Below are 20,781 nucleotides of genomic sequence, written 5' to 3' on the forward strand. Positions count from 1 at the left end.
CAGGTTTAGAACTGTGAGTAAATGACAGAATTCTCATTTTTTATAAAAAATACAATTAAACATTAGTATGAATATAGCAAATAAAAATATGATGACAATAGAAGACAGTATGGACGGAGGACTAATACATACGTCATGGCTTGGTAGATGGATTCAATCCCATAGCGCATTGCAAACTCATCCACGATCTCTTCTGGCACATCGTCAAAGTAAACCTTCCAGGCGTCATCGCCACGGGCTTCTGGGATTTTCACCACACCCTGACCGAGGACATCCGTGATGTGATGAAAGAGGTTCTACGAGAAGGAATAGAGATGAAAATGTCGTTGAGTAGATCATCAACCGTGACTGATAATGACAGATTTGTGCATGTAAATGCATGAGGCAGATGCTGTGGTGTTTGTGAGCTGGTGATGCTGCTCTACCTCATGCAGACAGGTGTACTGGACGTGGTAGGGGGCCACTTTCTCTTCTCCCTTAATTTCCACGCTGATCTGAAGACGGATGGCACCAGAAACAGCAGACTTGTCCGTTCTTTTCTCTGTGGTGAGAGATAGGGATGAATAATTACTGTACGTGCAGAGATACAGTATTTAACCCAAGGGAACAGTGAAGTAAAAATAAGTGCAACAGGGTTAGATAGGACCTGAATATATTTCTGTGTGTGTGTGTGTACGTGCAATAATACCTTGCCAAATGATTATTTTTATTAGTGGTGATTGCTTAGGCATTTTTAATTGAAATTTCAGTTTTCAATAGTACAGTAACAACAAATAAAAACTCAATTATAATATATAAAAATAAATAGGTTAGCCATTCATATTTACTATATTTAGAGGTTTCGGAATTTTAGTAAATGCAACTAATACAACTAAATTGTTGTATTTTCTGTCATGCATTTTTAGCTGAAAACATGTATTTACAACTTATTTTAAATGACAAGAATCAATGAATCATACACTTGAAATTTGATTGTTAATTCACAAGCACAGCCGACAAAATAACACACAGGTTGATCTTCATGACAACGCCTCTGATGTTTACATCACATATTTGATCACTTTTGTCTGCATTGGCAAAAGGATGTATTGTAGATGTTCTAGAACCAAATGTCATGAAAATCACTTGGTTTCAGTCATTTAAACTACTAGTTTCACTACTAATAAATATAAAATAAAGCAAGTAACGAGTCACAAGAAGCTGTGTGTTACAAAGATGTTACCATGTTCTTGAGCTCGGTTTTATAAAACTGGACCAACAACAAAATTCTTTAAATAAAAACATACATTTTAATAATAAATTCAAATGTTTAATGAATGTTGATCTAATAAACATTGCTTATGCCAAATAGTCCTAACTGTAATATCCTAACTGTAAGATTACCAAGCCAGTGTTATATTAGTAGCTTGTATACACCAGTATCTATTAATATTTTAGTAAATATTAGTATATATACATTATATATATATAATATTTAATATTTCAGCTTTATTCTTTAATGTTATTCACAGCTTTAATAAATATTTTTACAGCTTTAATTTTAATATTTATTATTTTCATGTGAATACGGTATGTGTCTTGTCTCTCTCCAAACAGAAACATCATTTGAAGGTCTTTTAATAGAGACACCGGGTTCTTCTTTGCCTAACCATTTCCCCTGACAGGCAAATTATTGGGATAATTTATATGTGTCGGCTAAGTGGAGAATTTCCAACTGGAGTGTGCTACAGAGAGAGAGAGTGAGAGAGAGAGAGGAGAGAGAGAGAGAGAGAGAGAGAGAGAGTGAGAGAGAGAGAGAGAGAGAGAGAGAGAGAGAGAGAGAGAGAGAGAGAGAGAGAGAGAGAGAGAGATGAGAGAGAGAGAGAGAGAGAGAGAGAGAGAGAGAGAGAGAGAGAGAGAGAGAGAGAGAGAGAGAGAGAGAGAGAGAGAGAGAGAGAGAGAGATGGGTGAGAAACAGACAAGAGGACGTGAAGCTGAATTACTACTATTTAGAATAATTGTTACAACAGATGTGGTGGCCGAAGATTCAGAGGAAGACGATCAGAACACTAGAACAGACTGTACAAATGAGGACAGCAGAAATGAGGGAATAAATAAAGGGTAGATCTCATCAGAATAATAGTGAGACGTGAAGAGAAAAAGAGGGAGAGATGGACATAGAATTTGGAGCAGTGGATTTCACGGTTGGGACGTCCTGGAGGCCTCTGGGCTGCTGCACACTGGGGTAATTGGGCGAGAAGGGATGTGCTGTCAGGTTGGGAGATGTGGGTAATGGAGTACACACACAAATCTTGGAAAAGGGTCACATCCCACTTAGAGACAGGCAGAGAGGTTGTCTACACATAGACCAGGTCTTCCATCATCTTGAGAAATTGCCACAATGCAATAAGATGTTGTTTGAGGATGAGGGTGAGTAAATGATGACAGAATATACATTTTTGGGTGAACTATTCCTTTAATACCAACAAATCTACAAGTCAATGGTTTGTGCTCTGTAAGTGCCTTAGGTTTAATATTTTAGCAACGAAATAACCTTTTTTCTTTTATAGCGAAGTCAAAGCACAACAGAGAGATTTCCCACAAAAGACCAAACACATTAAATAGATGCATCAAGCCACAATGACGGCACAGTGTCATCTGAGGAGACTCTTTCGGCTAGTTTACTCTGACTCAACAAACACCAGCACACACCAACTTTTGTTGAGTCAGTGTCAAGTCAACATTACAATCGTTTCATTCAAACATTCTGAATCAAATAACTGAAATGATTTTTTTTTTTACCATGCTGTTAATTTCCTATAAGGTATTTGATTGGCTTTGAATGAAAAAAATTGTTCCACTCTTTCCAATTACACTGATTGCTGGCATGTCTATTTAAGTGGTGGTTTGAATGTTGGTTTGAATGTAGCAAACATGGAATCAAAAACAAGAAGGACGAGAAAGCCCGACTGGACAGAGGAACAGTGTTTACTGTAAGCCCAGCTAGTGGATGAACACAGATGTGTCACAGCACGGGGCAAGAAGCAGAAATGGGAGCTTATAGCGCAAATTATTAGCGGTTCATTCCCCCTCATTGTGTGCACCAGGAAAGCCTGCTATATTCATAAATGCAGTTTTTTGAGCCTGCAACGTGGGAATGTCCAGTGGAAACGAAATGAACTGCGACACAATAAGAGGTTCTGAAAGTGCTGTAATTGTTTGTGTGATCACTCTGCTTACAGAAGGTTGTGACAGACCCAAATCATCACTGCTGCACGGTTGCATTTTCCCAGTTGCCAAATATCTTAATGTAGTGACTACTTTAAAGTCCCTGTAAAGTCAAAAGTAAGTATGCGTTCTGAGTTTGTCACACCACAGAAAAATGTGTTATTAGCCACCCAGCCAAATTTGAATGATAAAAAAAAGCCGGCAAGTACATAAAATAAGCTATCAAAATCTTGAAAAAATGAGCAGTAGTCTCTGCGCTCAAACGCTGGGGGCGTGTCCACTGGCTGCGCTGAAACCACGCCCACTCGCGGGAAAGCTGCTGTCGCCACACTCAACTGTCACTCAAGATTTTTTTCTCCCTTTTATGCAAGTTAGCTATATGTAACTAGCATAACCTAACTTAGCCAAATAAAGTTAGGCTAGCAATAGATAACATAGAATAAAACATATTTTTACGCTTTATAGTTATAGATCAAACTAACAGCCATCATGTTTGTTATATTAAGTATGAAAACGATGTGCATAAATCCATGAGATAATGGACTGCTGAATATTATTATTGCAACACCCAAGCTGAGAAACAGAATATGCTCTAAATTGTTTAGATAACTTTTCTGTAATTGTTCATAACATAGAATTGACAACTCAAATGTATGACAATATCTTAAGTCACACTGTGAATTAAACTGTTGGAAGGGACTGCTTTGTGAACAGATAATAGTTGAAATTACTTGTCTAAGGAATCCTATTGATGCATATAAACAAAAAACAAAAAAAATCACTTTAGAGGGTTGCAGAATTTAGTAGAGTTACTATGGACTACCTACTATAATTATAACATAAGCACACAAGGCAACTTCCACTCATTGGTGGGCACGCACTGCCGATGATGGCACCAGTTGTCGGCGCGACGGGAGGACGAAGGCCGAGGCGGGAGATAGTCGGTTCGGCCCCATTCACCAGTAACAGCGGATTATCAGTGTGAATAAAAACTATCCCGTGTAAAATGATCACTACAGAGGCGGGTTTTGGCGGTGATCCTCAGCTCTCCATCAAGGTGGCTCTTCACAAAATTAATCCACCTCTTCTTGATGTGATCGTTTTTCGGAAATTTAAATAAGGACACCGATCTGTTTTCTACATGATCGCATCCAGGTAGTACGCATTTCCGTGACGAAGGCATAGCTAGCTAGCAAACTGTAGGCTGTAGTAACTAATAGTACTGACAGTAACTCACGATTGAGCGGCAAACTGATGTGAATGTGCTCTATTTATATTGTAAGGGGAGGGGCCAGCCTCAGTGGCTCCAGTGCGTCATCAAGTAGGGGCGTGTCCAGGAGCTCAGGGGCTCCAGTGCGTCATCGAGCCCCCGTTTTAGCCCCGCCCAAAAAATCCGGAACACAGCAATGGTAAAAAACTGTTTAACGGTCTAACTCCACAATTCAGTACTTCACAGTTCAGTCTTTGTAATGTGTTTTAGCAATACATTTCTAACATTTATAATGTGTTTAGATTTTTTTTTTAGAATTGCCTTTACAGGGACTTTAATTTCTGTTGGAAATAGAAATATAAATTAAAATCTAATTGTCGGAGATGTTAGTGTGTCTCTAATAAGATCTGTCACAAACATGATCCCTGCACGATCTAATCTATAGCGTCTTATTAACTCACTGTCATCCATTGTCTGCAACACATTTCTTCTCCCTCTTCATCTTTCAGCCATTTTCTCCTCTGCTAAAGAAACTCTTAAGCCTCTTAAAAGTCCTCGCCCGTACTCCTAACAATTTTTCTTTTAAGGGTTAAGATACTTTCTGAATTTTGCCACTAGGAGCTACTCTTTGCATTAAGATTTTTTATGAATACGGGCCCAGGACAATATGCAGGCTGGATCTGAACCAGCATTTCCTGAATGAGCACTAAAGCTCAACATAAACATAACAACAGAACAAAACAGCACTAGCTTACCCAGGTTGTACCAGACGTCCATTTCTCCACTCAGCGTGCGCACCTCAATGATGCTTTGGCCCAAGAAGTCATCAGATTCCCTCTTCAGACGCTGCTTCACTCGCGACTTTATGTCGTCATCTTCATCCCAAACACGAACTTTGATGCGATCGGAGGAGTTGTGGCATTCACTGGAAGACAACACATATACATCTGTTTAAGATCAGGGACTAATGATGCACCAAAAGAATTTTTTTTTTTTATCAAAACAGAAATTAAAATTGTTCATATTCATAAGCATTTCATTTCTCATATATATATATACACAGTGAGGAAAATAAGTATTTGAACACCCTGCTATTTTGCAAGTTCTCCCACTTGGAAATCATGGAGGGGTCTGAAATTGTCATCGTAGGTGCATGTCCACTGTGAGAGACATAATCTAAAAAAAAAATCCAGAAATCACAATGTATGATTTTTTAACTATTTATTTGTATGATACAGCTGCAAATAAGTATTTGAACACCTGTCTATCAGCTAGAATTCTGACCCTCAAAGACCTGTTAGTCTGCCTTTAAAATGTCCACCTCCACTCCATTTATTATCCTAAATTAGATGCACCTGTTTGAGGTCGTTAGCTGCATAAAGACACCTGTCCACCCCATACAATCAGTAAGAATCCAACTACTAACATGGCCAAGACCAAAGAGCTGTCCAAAGACACTAGAGACAAAATTGTACACCTCCACAAGGCTGGAAAGGGCTACGGGGAAATTGCCAAGCAGCTTGGTGAAAAAAGGTCCACTGTTGGAGCAATCATTAGAAAATGGAAGAAGCTAACCATGACTGTCAATCTCCCTCGGACTGGGGCTCCATGCAAGATCTCACCTCGTGGGGTCTCAATGATCTTAAGAAAGGTGAGAAATCAGCCCAGAACTACACGGGAGGAGCTGGTCAATGACCTGAAAAGAGCTGGGACCACCGTTTCCAAGGTTACTGTTGGTAATACACTAAGACGTCATGGTTTGAAATCATGCATGGCACGGAAGGTTCCCCTGCTTAAACCAGCACATGTCAAGGCCCGTCTTAAGTTTGCCAATGACCATTTGGATGAACCAGAGGAGTCATGGGAGAAAGTCATGTGGTCAGATGAGACCAAAATAGAACTTTTTGGTCATAATTCCACTAAACGTGTTTGGAGGAAGAAGAATGATGAGTACCATCCCAAGAACACCATCCCTACTGTGAAGCATGGGGGTGGTAGCATCATGCTTTGGGGGTGTTTTTCTGCACATGGGACAGGGCGACTGCACTGTATTAAGGAGAGGATGACCGGGGCCATGTATTGCGAGATTTTGGGGAACAACCTCCTTCCCTCAGTTAGAGCATTGAAGATGGGTCGAGGCTGGGTCTTCCAACATGACAATGACCCGAAGCACACAGCCAGGATAACCAAGGAGTGGCTCTGTAAGAAGCATATCAAGGTTCTGGCGTGGCCTAGCCAGTCTCCAGACCTAAACCCAATAGAGAATCTTTGGAGGGAGCTCAAACTCCGTGTTTCTCAGCGACAGCCCAGAAACCTGACTGATCTAGAGAAGATCTGTGTGGAGGAGTGGGCCAAAATCCCTCCTGCAGTGTGTGCAAACCTGGTGAAAAACTACAGGAAACGTTTGACCTCTGTAATTGCAAACAAAGGCTACTGTACCAAATATTAACATTGATTTTCTCAGGTGTTCAAATACTTTTTTGCAGCTGTATCATACAAATAAATAGTTAAAAAATCATACATTGTGATTTCTGGATTTTTTTTTTTAGATTATGTCTCTCACAGTGGACATGCACCTACGATGACAATTTCAGACCCCTCCATGATTTCTAAGTGGGAGAACTTGCAAAATAGCAGGGTGTTCAAATACTTATTTTCCTCACTGTATATATACACATATATATACACATATATATACATATATATACACATATACACATATACACATATATACATATATACATATATACATATATACATATATACATATATACATATATACATATATACATATATACATACATACATACATACATACATACATATATATACACACACACACATACACCCTAACATACATATACATACATACACACACACACATACACACACATCTATACATACATGCATTGCATATATACACACACATACACATACACATACACATACACATACACATACACATACACATACACATACACATACACATACACATACACATACACATACACATACACATACACATACAATATACCAAATAATATAATATATTTTATATTATTATTTAATTCTATATATAATATAACATAATATAAGATATATGCAATATATATGCAATATACATGCAAATATGTAATATATATATATATATATATATATGTAATATATATATGATATATATATATATATATATATATATATATAACACATACATATATATATATAATATATATATATATATTATATATATATAACACATACATATATATATATAATATATATATATATATTATATATATATATATATATATATATATATATATATATATATATATATATATATATATATTACACACATACATACACATACACACACACAGATATATTATATAAACGAAAACATTTATGTTAGATGCGATTTGACAGCATTAAATATAATGCATATATTCAGCTAAATGCTCCTCTCTATAGTTCATTCTTCTAGCTAAATATTGTGTTTATGGTCATTGAATAGCTTTTCTGAGGTAAACGTAGTATTACGTGATTTTGTTTACCAGTCGATGTAATTGTTGTCCTTCCACTCTTGAAACACTGAGCGATTACATGTGACATTTCAGTAAGTTGTACTGTATCTTTTAACATACCTTCTGATGTTCATTCATGTTTAATTTATGCTGTAACTAATAGTAAAGACGGTCAGGTAGTTGCTTGGCTGGACAAAGTGCTGCAGTGTTTCTCAGAACGTATTCCAAACTTATGGTACAACTGGCCTGAATAATATTTAAAGTAGACCAGTGGCTCAACCAGAGCCTGTTCACTCAGACAAGTTTATTCCATTACTGAAAAGAGACGAGACTGAAAACTGGGTGACACACATTCTGAGTGAGAGAGCCTGGGGCACGAGAAACAAAGAATGACACTTAAGACACTTCTATCAAAGAGTTGGCTCTGATTGGTCAAATTATACTTACAAATGAAACTTCTCCTCCCAGACAGGATTGAGGTTGCCGTAGATCGTCTTGGTCCTCTTTTTGGTTTTACCCACCTGGACAGTCACGTAGGGGTCACTGGAGCCGGTCTTATCTTTAGCCTGCAGCCCTTGAGCACAGACAACTATAACCGAGACAGAGTAGAAGATGGGAAGTCATCGAGGTATAGCAGAGAATTTGTGTTGTGCACCATTTAGAACTGAACTGAGATTGCTGAATTTTAAATAGCTAAAAGGGAATGAGAAATTGTGACAGTGACAATGTTAATGATCAATGTTTGAACCTGTGATGGTGATCTTGGCTGACCACTTAGAGGTTCCATCCAGGACGCTCTGCTTGATGGTCTTCATCTGCTGAGCGTGGATGGCCTTGCTGACCACAAACACGTCTCGGATGACCTCAAAGATCTCAGGCTTGTTCCTCTCACGGATCTTCATGCGATCCTTCATGGCCATGATGATGTTCTGAGTGCGGTCCTCTGCACCATGTTTGGAGCTCTTTTCAGCCGCGCCTGATTGAAACAAGAAATTATGGTTAACAACATGTTTTATTTGCACAGATCTGAAGAATGAGTTGCAAAAAAAAAAAAAAAAAATCAATATATAATAAAGCAATTCAAAAAATTAATTGTGATTTCTAAAATTCTTATAATAAATAAAAAATAAATAGTGTGGATGTAATTCATTAAATAAATGAATTGTTTTCATATTTTATAATGGAATTCTATAATTAAAGCATTTAAAAAATTGTTATTGCATGTTCTATTTGCAAAAAGTCTTCCATATTAATACACACTAAACAACAACAGTAGAATATGACAAGCTCATAAATCCAATAAACACCCTGTCTTATAAAATATATATGTGATGATGATTATTTTACTGTGAGAATCACCTATAAATCATTTTCTAATTTTGGCTAATGGATCTGTCAACATGTCACTGAAGGAAGTCCATTTGGGTAAATGAGTTCAACAGGGCAGATGTTAATAGAGTACGACAGAAGCTCAAAGGAGACTTTCATTGAAAGCACCAATAAACCAAGGTTGTGTCCGAAACCTTGCAAATGTAAAATTCTCAGGCAGAACATGAAGGTAGGACGCTATAAAGCGGGTCTTTTGTTTCAGATAAAGTACAGGCTCTTATACTTACGCTGCAGGCAGTCTGCGTTCAGTAGCTCCTGACACTTCTCGTGACACTTGACCCCGCACTCAGTGCAGCGCATACCCTGCCTTGCGATGCCCCAAAGAAGCCCCTCACACTCGTAACAGTAGGTGGGCGTAGTGGCCGTCCACACCTCAAAGTTGTGAGGTGTGGTACAGGAAATGGGATAGATTAAAGCTTGTAGCGTTTTCTTATACACATGGTTCTTCTGTAGAAGTTCGGAAATAAAAGTAGATAAAAATGCATTTAGAAAACTAATAAGATGTAATGCGTAATATGGTGAGAGAGAGCAAAACAAACTAACCAGTTCTTCATCTTTTATGGAGGAGCGTGAAGCCATCGCAGATGCAATGCCAGCCTTCCTGGCCTGGACCAGAGACTGTCATACAAAGAATAGATATTAGAACAATGCAAAAAATCACACAAAATCCCATAAAACACCCCAGGTGAAACAGATATCAGAAACCAAGTGGAATCTAGATGTCAAAAATAGCATCTAAACCTAAGAGCAACAACCCAGAACTTCAAAACTAAGGGTGAAGTACTATGGGAGTCCCAGAAATAAAAAGGGAAACCAAAGTCTGTGCAGTAAAGGAATGAGGGGTTAATGAAGAAACCATCACTAGTAAGCCTGGGTATGAAGAGGCATCTACAGTAAAACACCCTTTAAAATGGAATAGAACAACCCGGTATAAAACAGCCCTTTGAAAGTGATGGCCCAAAAATGTCAATGCATGTCGGAGGGAAAGTAGGTAAACTAATAAAAGTAAACCAGTAGAAGGTTTTTTTTTTTTTTTTTTGGCTTGCTTGTACAGTATATCAAGTAAGGTTGTAATGGTTTGCAAACACATTCATTAAATAAATGTTTTATTATAATATCATAATCATATTATATATAATAATACATATATTGTGATATTACCAGGTAAATATTTAAAAAGACAGACATTTAAAATATTTAGTTTTTGCATGTTTTAACAATTACAGTTACATTGTAACTCCCTGAAAAAAGTTGACTATTCGTCAAACTGATTTTACACTGTCAAATGTTTTAGCTGTGTATTTGCAAACTATTAGAGCAATACTGATCCTGTGGATGCAGTATTATCTTGATATACACAAAAAAGTAGGTTCAATCATACTGTATGGGTTATTCTGAAAACTTACCATAGCCTGACCATGCAGAGTGAATGCATTCAAAAGAGTTGTAGAGGTTTAAATGTATGTTTTCATGGGGAGGAGAGAGATCAGAGAGTTGATTTTACTTCACTTTATATTTTTCTGAGTCAGAACTTAAAAGTTATAATGGTCGTCAATTATGCTTATGAAACTGGAAATTTCTCGTAGTCGGCTTTGTCTAGATTGTTTTATTTGGTGACTTAATATTGTCAATTTACTTACAATTATAAGACTGAACAAGTAATATTTTAGCAAAATTGGATTTGGATTGATGATGTTTCTATTGGGGAACAACACCATGTTGAGAATTATAAAAACACAGGTAAAACACTTTTCTTCATTTTAATGCAAGGTGGAAAGAGTGCTTACCACATCGCTAACCAGAGGAATAGCTTTCTTCTTCCGCAGGTCTGGCATACTGTCAATTCCAAATATTCCACTCCCATTTCTGTGGATAAACAAACACATTGTGAAGGAGTATTTTCCACGCTTAATAATTAATACACAGACAATGAACATGTTAATAAAATGCCACAACTTCTTATAAATAATTCTATATACTCATAAATAATTTCTTAACAAAAATGTGAACAAGTACAATACGTTATAGTATCCATGCAAAGAGAAACTTACCCAGCTTTAACCCAAGCATTTCTGGAAGTATCTCCCTTTTCTTTGCCCTATGGCATCAAAAATACAGTTTAGAATAACCAATGTGTACAGGGGCAGTCAATAATAAAGATAAAATAAAAACAATAAAACTTGAGCATAACCTAAGATAAATGCAGAGGACACAGGATTGGTTGAGTTTAACCAAAAGGTCTGAGAAAGCAAACCAAAACAAGACAACGAAAAAAAGACTTTAAGACTTTAAGTTCCACTGATGGAAATCCTTAAAAATCTGATCCAAATGATTGACATGCAACTCATGAGATCAGAGAAAAAGATGAATGAAAAGCAAAAAATTAAATCAAATTTTAAAGCACACACACTCTCGTATTGCCAGCAGAACATAATTATAGGATGGACAAACACCCTAGTGAAATCCAGACAAACATTTAGCAAACTGTCCCTGTTTCCATCTGAGGTGAACCACTTTTGTAATAGCATGAGCATTCTTCCTCAGATAAATAGACGTACAGCTGGATAGCTGAAGTCCCCCAAGGGCATGTGGTATGGAACTGCTTTTAAAAGCAACAATACAGCAAGACGAAAAGCACCATTTCAAATTATCAATAATTTAAAAAGATGGCAAATCACATTAAAGTAAGCAAAACAAAACAGAAGCAAAACACCACATGTAACCATTAAAAGACACAAAACATTGAGTGTTAAAGTCAGACAGAAGATACAGCAAAATCGAATAGAGGGAACCCTCATACATTTATCATACACTCCAATAAAGAATGTGCATTCAAAAAAACTTTGGATGAAAAACAAAGAAAACCGGCGTTAATGAAAAAATTAAAAATAAATAATGACTAAGAATTGACCAAAACATAATTATGACCTGATCATCTTCCCTGCTTCCCTCTGTAAGACAGAGCAGGATAATAAAGAAAAAAGAAAAGAACAGTTGATAAACAGTGTTAAAATTAGGGAAGATTCACAGAAAATTAGTAGGAACATTTTATTGATCTTAAATTACATTTATAACCAACCAAAAATAAAAGACAGCTTTTTGAGTTCTGAACCACAAAAAAAGTACCTTGTTTAAATTCCTCTTCAGAGAAAGTGTTCTTTGAGGCATTGGCAATCCTGGATAGTCTATGCCGATGTCTCTTCTCTTTGAGCACACGTTCAATATTGGCAAGGCACTTCTGGTGGTGAGGGTCCTCAAGGGCAGGTTCATTGTCAAGACTATGCTCCACCTGTTTTGCATTAACATCTGTCTCCAGTGTTCCTGAATTAGTGCCCTCTGGACTTATTTCGGTATTACCGGTGCCAAATGTCATTTGGTGATCATAATACTCAACAGTTCCTGAACTCAGACCCGCATGTTTTGGGCTAAGCTCTGGAATACACTGCAGATTGGAAAGTTTTTGATCTGTTAAAATGTCCTCTACAGTATCTGAGTGGTCTACTGCATAGTATTCAGTTGGAGTATGTGAAGGGGAAATCGTGCTAGGAGTAGATACTAGAGGATCATAGACTTGAGAATTACGCCGTCGGTTTAGTAATTCCAGCAAGTCCTTCCCATGGAAAGAGGCTTCGATGCTCTTATGAGGAGATGCACTGAGATCTAAAGTTGCACCATCAGAGTGTACAACAGTGTCTACATTTGACTCACCAGCACTCTCCTCCTCAGGGTCATTGGATTTGCAGGGACTTGAGACTACAGACTTGGTGTCTTCATCTAGACACTGGGGTTCATGCATGTCAAGCTTTGTCAAGGCTCCCTTTAGAGTGGAGTGGAAGGTTATCATGGCTTTATTTATCTTTACAACATCATATCCTAGAGTAGGTGGCTGTGACTCTTCAGTGTCTGTATTTTCAGAGTAATCTGGGTCATACTGATCCTCAGACACACTTGGGCAAACCGCGCCTGGCCACTCTTTCTCCGAATCAATATCACAGAGGCAATGCTCGCAAGAGGAGTGTAGATTTTGGCAACCGTCATCATAGTCTGTCATTCCAACAGTTGAACAACTAAGGCTTCTGGATGGCCCACTACATGATTCATCAGCATATGCATCCATGGTGTGGTATCCAGAACTTCGGGAGTACAGGCAATTTGATGTGCAGTCACAACTAATGTCACCGACAGCCTGATTCCTAGGATGCCTCCAATCTACAACACTGGATGAACTGGATGGAGAGTCATTATGGTTTCCAAACAGTAGGGATAGGTGTTCAGAGCTGCTTCGTGATGAATGACACGGTGTGCTGCTGGTCTCGCCACCATTGTACCTGTGCCATGTATCTGGGTGTCCAACAGTTTCCAATTCGTCTGCACTGTTCTGGCAGGAGCAATAATCCTCCTCACTCCATCCAGTTTCTCCACTCCATCCTTCTCCACTCACGCTCAACTGCATTTCCGAATGTCTCCAACCACTGTTATGTTGGTCAACCTCCCTAGAACGATAACTTCCATCTTGATCATGACTGTTAGAACTGAGACCTGAGGATAAGGAACTAGTGCTTGTAAACTCTTGCCCATAAACTGGACAATAGCTGGACTTCTTAAATCTGGAAGAGGGGGCATTAAAGTTGTCAGAAATCTTAGGATTGTTTAACTTGGCTCTTCTAGGCATATCTCGATAATCAGTTTCCATATCCCATCCTGACATGTTAAGTCTGGCTGCTTGTGATCTAACTTCATTCTTCTCCAATTTTCTATGCTTTACTACTGGGCTATTATTTCTACTTTGTGGGACTGCAGCGGCATTCTGCCCATCTGGACTCCTATGATGAGCCACAACTCTTCGAGGTGAAGGATGCCCTACAGCACCAACGGAGTACAGCTCCTCAATTTCCAGCAACACTGCATCTACACAGCAGGACACCTCATCTACGGAGCCACTTACAGATGTCAGGTATTGTCTCAAATCTGATATTTCCTCTTGGATTTTATTTATCCCCTGCAGTTCCTTCAAAATGTGATCCACTATGGTGCTTGAGCCGCCTCCTCTTGTCTTGTCTCTGTCATTAATTCGGCTTGGTTTATTTTCCATGGCACCTCTTCCATCTACACAGCCACTGTCTTCTGCTTGGTCTGTGGGCTCCAATGCAGGAACATTCATTTCCATGATGCATGGGATTGTAATATTGCCATCACTATTACGCCTCCCCTTCCCAATAACTTTACTCTTGGAGGTGTTAGTATGACTTTCAAAACTACGCTGAGCAGAGAGAATACACTCATGAGTACAGGGGTCTCTCTTTATGCCACAGATGAACATGTCATCCTCTATCTCTACAGGAGAGTGCTGGGAGTCATAGGCAGTGTTTTCCCCTGAGCCCTGGAGGAATTTCTGAATCTTCTTGCGTATGCTCTGATTGACCTTAGGACTCTGGGTCCGCTTCTTCCCAAGGTCTCTTTTCTTAGACATTCTTTGCTGTAGTTCGCGCGACCCATTTGTTTCATCTTGCTCATTGGAATGACTCCGTGATAACATCCCTTAGAATCAACTGTACCTCAGGTGCGGACCAGAACCTTGAAACTCTGGTGCATGTGATTACAGAGTTGTTGCATTTCAGTGCATGAGGATGTGCTTTTCAGTCAAGATCATAACTGAGCTTCAGGCACACCTGACATTTGAGTACAATGACATGAATAGATTAATACAATTTAACAGACATATTTTGCAATGTTATTGAGAGTGTAATGAAATTCATCAGTTAAATATTAGCATGCATGTAAAAGAATCAACATTTACTCTTTTGTTCATGGCCATTCAATCTTTTGCACTTCTGCAAAGACACTATTGCTCTGTTCTAAAACCTAATTGTCTACAGATGTACGTCCAATGTACATCTTTTGTACTCCCAAAATGTATGCATCTTAATTGTGCAGCATTCGAACATTGTTTATTTTAGTCAAATTCTAAGGCATTAGGAGTGTTTGTGTGGCAGTTGAACTGCTGCCCATGTAGGCCATTCCAAATCAGTTGGTTGCTCTTGGAAAAGAGCTTATGACTCCATATTTCATTATGTACTGTAGAGTAAGTAAACAGATGAGGTGCTGAATGTAGTTTCATAATTTATACTAATGGAGACTTTGATCAAAAGTAATGCTACAGGCAAGGGTCATCCACATCCACCAACTCTCACATTCACCCAAGAAAAAAAGTCACATTACAGATGAAGGGTAAGAGTAAGTATATCTGGATCTCTGCCATGTAGTAAAGTACCACCACAATGGGCAAAACATATTTTATAACGGAGCTAAATCCCTCTACACTGTTTACGCAGGATGTACATGGCACATAGCAACTCATCAGCTGATACTGTAACACTGGCCTTAGCTTGCCTATAAACCCAGTCATATCATACTACAGTATGACTTTAATATTGTTAAAATGTATTCAATTGAAAGAAAGCACTGTAATGGTCTTGGTCTCCAGAAAACAGCTCAATAAACCATAGAAGGTACAAAGTTTTAAGTGTTTAATCAGATAATGTGATCGTATGCTAATTCTAATTAATTTTTTTCTTTAAGCATTCTGTTGTAGAAGTCCAGACATTGCCAAACTGGTGGGGCATATTCCACACAGAACACAACATATTATCTTCTTGCCTGTCAGCTCTTCTAACAGTAACTGTTACAGCACAGGGAGGGTGACAGCCCAGCTGTATTCACTGGGCATCATGATTGTTAAACAGAACCTGCTGGGTCTAATAGCAGCTTCATCCCATTTCCTGCCTGTCAGGACATAATGTTAGCTAGTCTCGTATACACTAGGCTATTCAGCTTTCGCTTTTTTATTTATTTAGACACACTCTTTTACCATAATTGGGGGGGGGGGGGGGGGGGGGGGATCATACAAGACAGTCATTGAAATTCAGAGACTGTCCTCTGTGTTATTCTCCAAAAGCATTTAATGGCCAACATGATCTTTACTGTGACTCCAACAATGAGCGTTTAGGTTGGCAGCTTTCAAGGGCACATTTTGGCTGCTTGCCATGTGTCTGCAATAGGCTAAAATTAATGTCAGGGACAGTATATTTTATGATGGATTTTTAACTTTACATTGAATACAGTTACAGGAAATGACATACTTTCGAATTAAGCCGTTTTAACTATACTAATTAAAATATTACTTAAAGTGCTCAAGTTAAAATTTTACACAATCTGTGTGCCCTAGTTTTGCCTTTAACTTTCATGCCAGAAGAATACTCTGAATTTTATAAATTACATTTAAATATTACTATTATAAGTTTAACCTCTGCCCAATATCACCCAACTAATGTGAACTAATTTATGTGACATTCATTCCGCAGATAGCTCAGGTATCAAAATATTTCATATTCCTGCCTAATTTGCTATTCCAACCAAAAGATAAGATATCGTATATGCCGCAGAATTCCTAATAAGAAACTCTAAACAGTGCAGTGCAGAGATAATTGCAGAGTAAGTAGCTCTCATTACTAGTGCTGTCCCTGATTTGCCTATAGGCTAAGTTAAGACAACATAATAATTCAGGACTCAACATGGACTCAATGCACCAGGCCAGAGTGTAATATTGAGAAAATTCTGCTGACTTCTGGTCATTTAAATAATTTAGCTGACTGACATAGGTTAGAATTTGTCAAAACTGAAAGAATATATACCAGTCAAAAGTTTGGAATAATTAAAAATTATGTTTTTTTTATTTGTTTTTTTATTAAACAAGTCTCTTCTGCTCACCGAGGCTGCATTTATTTGATCAAAAATACAGTAAAAATAGTAATACTGTGAAATATTACAATTAAAAAAATTCAGAAATCATTATAATATGCTAATTTGGTGCTCAAGAAACATTAACATTTAATGACAATATTTAAATATAAAAGAAACATCAATGATAAAAAATGTTAAACAAAGTTTATCATTTGCACTTTTTTAAGCCTTGCCAATTAAAAAATTCAAGGTTTTAGAAGATGTGAAAGAGAACTCAATTCGTTACTCCCTGTTTTGAGAAGTTTTGCGTGAGCACATATCCAAAGCGTGATCCCAGAAAGATACTGATCATTGAAGATACTGAAGATTCAGCAAATACTGAATTGTGTTCTCTTTCACATCATCTTGCCATTGAACAGACAAATTTACACAACATGATGTCAAAATGCCCATATTGGCGAATATCCTTGTGAACATAGTCGGTTATGTCTTAAGTGATCTTAACAGTTGAGAAATAAAACGCATATGTAACAGTATATTGGATCCATGCTTTAGGTCTTGAAACTGGCAATTTTAAATCAAGCAATTTTAAATCAAACAAATTTACTGACTGAATAACTTTTGTAATGGATTAATCTCCATTTCATTTAAGCATCTGTTAAGCGTCCTTGAGCCCTGGAAAGGCGCTATATAAATAAAACGTATTATTATTATTATTATTATTATTTATACAGTGAAGACTATGGTATTATTTCACATGTGATTATTTTCTGTATTTGAAAACTACTGTTAGAGCAACCTGAAAAACACTGTATATTTTTACCTGTATATTTGTTCTATTCAGGGGCGCGGAAAGTAGGGGTGCTGCACAGAATTGTAAATGCAATGCAAATTTTTGTTCATTTCCATTTTTAGCATTTAGAATTTATTTGTAATAAACACTTTAAGTGGGCTATTATTTATATGTTTTAAAAAACATACACGCAGTGTTACGTCATATTTTGACCGTTGCAGTGTGCGTAGAAAGAATTTGTGTCCGTTGCATTATGATTGCAAGCATCAATAATGTAAAAAATGTGATGTGCAGTCAAATGTCCCGGTGTGTGTCTGCTGTTTAAACGAGTGTTCTCACCGATACGCATGTTGTGCTTCGCAGAGTTTTGACAAGTTTTCTAGACTTGATATGGTTTCTTATTCAAAAGTGGTCATAATTTGATTTGTTCTCAATATTTCACAATATTTGAAATTGATATGAGTTGGCTAGTAGTTTTTGGTGTCATAACCTTATTTATTAAGGTTACTTGGGCCAGAAACAATACAGTAAATAGGGCTATTTATATTTATATATATATATATATATATTTATTTATTTTTATTTATTTTTGAAGTAGGTCCAGTGAAAATTTTGTTTGGGCAAGTAAAACTGTGAAATTCATACTTTTATTCAGCAAAGAAGTATTTAATTGGTCAAAAGTGACTGTAAAGACATGTATTATGTCTTTACGTTACAAAAAAATTATATTTCAAATCAATGCTGTTTTGAACTTTCTATTTATCGAAGAATCCTAAAAAAAATGGCCACCAAAATATTAAGCAGCAAATATTTTCACCATTGATAAGAAACATTATCAATAATTGAGCACCAATGATAATTCATAATAACTGATAATATTTGATAATAAAACCAGCATATTAGAATGATTTTTGAAGAATCGTGTGGATTCTACTGGAGTAGATTTATTGGCTGATGAAATTCAGCTTTGCATCACAGGAATAAATTCCATTTTAGCATATATTAAAATTACAAAACAGTTATTTTAAAATTGTGTAATTACCAATATGTACACATAAATAAATCACTGCCTTTTGCTTCTGTAATCTGACTTATTTTCCAAGTAACATGGGTTGTTGAGCGCTTTTCAGATTGACTTTAAGTGCTTTAATTTTTATAGTACATTAATTTTTTATATATATTTTTAATTAGGTGTTATAAGTAATAGTACTTCTAATACTTTCTATTACTCCTGGTGTTTGGTGTCTGCGATCACTTTTTTTAAAGCCATAAACAAGCTGAGAACTTATCAGACCAAACTACACAGTTAACAATAAAGCATTCAATTACTATTACAATAAACATTCAACCTTAATAAATTCAACATATTCAGGTGAACCTCATGAACAAGTGATCAGGACTTATTTCACCCCAAGAAAAAAATATAAAGGTTCTAAAAATAGTATTTCGGGTAAAATATAACCTCAACACTTCTTGACAATTTTCATAAAATTCACCCTTACTAATCTTCATCAGCACAAGACCCAAAAAACTACACGGAAAAAAGTACAAAACTTACCTCACAGGAGAAAAAAGACAAAAATCAAGTTTCACTTTGAGTATTCCAGAACACCCAAACCACCTGCAAATAAAAATGCCTCCGGATTTCAAATTGTTGACCCTAATCAACACTCCTGCACTTCAAGGATTTATCCATTCGGCTGCTCTGGCAATCCAACACATCTCGAACAAAAAAGCAGACACAACCCTCTCCACAAACTGACATCTGCACAGTTGAGCGGATTCCAGTCTAGGCTAAGTGTGATAGTCACAGTGGAGCATCTCTCCCTCAAACAACCTCCTCACTCGCTCTCCCTCACTCGCTCTCTTTCTCGGTGTCCTCTGGCAATGTATTCCAACACAAAGCTAATCTGGAATTGTCAAAATGCCAGCATTCCATCTCTCCTCTTTTGTCGCTATTGCCTCCTATTAAACATTTGAACGTTACAGTGCACTTTGGTTTTTTAGGAATATTGTACAGACAATTAATCAAATAACAGAAATGTTATGGCATTTCTGTTATGGCCTCCATAAATATGGCATGATGTGGTACAACACAATGTTAATTAAAAAATAAAACCAATGACAATAAACAACAATTCGGTAAAACGCTAAAGACCATCAGGGGATTAGCTAAATCGTATTACACTGTTAAAGCAGAGAGGTGTGTAAATCTAGTCTTAACAGTCTTATCGGTGTTTGATTTATGGCTGTAAGGAGGCATATAAGAGGCTGTTTTACAGCTAAATCTCCTTTAATGCAGATGTTTATAAGAATAAGCTTATCTCGAATAATTCCCTATGTCCTTCACAGCAAAAATAATGTATGTGACTACGTGCTAAACCACACCCATTGTCTCCACTGTATTAAATTAGCAGCTTTTACATAAGCATTCACAATAAGTCGCAAGCAGCAATCACTATAATGGAGCCTCAATCAAGAGTGCCGTATGTGAAACCACTTAATTAGTATGAGCGGCGCGTTATCGGAATAAATTACTACACCTTTACAAATTCATAGTCCTATAGACATTATACATAAAAGTAGACATATTCTGTCACATAAAATCAAAAGCAGGCACTTTTCATCCAAAGTATTAAGAATTAATCTGATGTGACACTATTAATTCTGACTTGAGGTGATCAAGCCACAAAAGCGCCTTGCGATCTTAATTTATTTCTAGTGGCTCACACACTCAATTTTGTGTGCGGTCAAATGAAAGAAACGAAGGGGGACAACAGCATAGCTAATTACTGACTGTCAAGATGAGAGAGAAAGAGAAAGAAAAAGAAAGGGAGAGACAGAGAGAGAAAGAAATGGGGCAAACAGGGCTATCTAGCTATAAATCTTTATAGAACAAACAACAGAACAAGGGGAAA

At 37.1% G+C, this 20,781-nt stretch overlaps 1 protein-coding gene across 2 annotated transcripts in view; it reads right to left on the reverse strand.

The window, feature by feature from the left end:
• Positions 1-20,781, reverse strand: part of unc13bb (unc-13 homolog Bb (C. elegans)) — a 93,701-nt gene that overhangs the window by 23,674 nt on the left and 49,246 nt on the right. For both annotated transcript variants that reach the window (XM_084400385.1, XM_084400384.1), the window contains exons 11-19: positions 11,382-11,428; positions 11,118-11,196; positions 9,874-9,948; positions 9,558-9,777; positions 8,690-8,917; positions 8,389-8,530; positions 5,173-5,342; positions 426-541; positions 133-296 (exon numbers count right to left, since the gene is read on the reverse strand). In XM_084400385.1, coding sequence (XP_084256511.1) covers positions 133-296; positions 426-541; positions 5,173-5,342; positions 8,389-8,530; positions 8,690-8,917; positions 9,558-9,777; positions 9,874-9,948; positions 11,118-11,196; positions 11,382-11,428 — 1,241 coding nt within the window. The remainder of the gene's footprint in view (positions 1-132; positions 297-425; positions 542-5,172; positions 5,343-8,388; positions 8,531-8,689; positions 8,918-9,557; positions 9,778-9,873; positions 9,949-11,117; positions 11,197-11,381; positions 11,429-20,781) is intronic.

The sequence above is a fragment of the Rutilus rutilus genome (assembly GCF_951802725.1).
Source record: "Rutilus rutilus genome assembly, chromosome: 25".
In the NCBI taxonomy this organism is placed as follows: Eukaryota; Metazoa; Chordata; class Actinopteri; order Cypriniformes; family Leuciscidae; genus Rutilus; species Rutilus rutilus.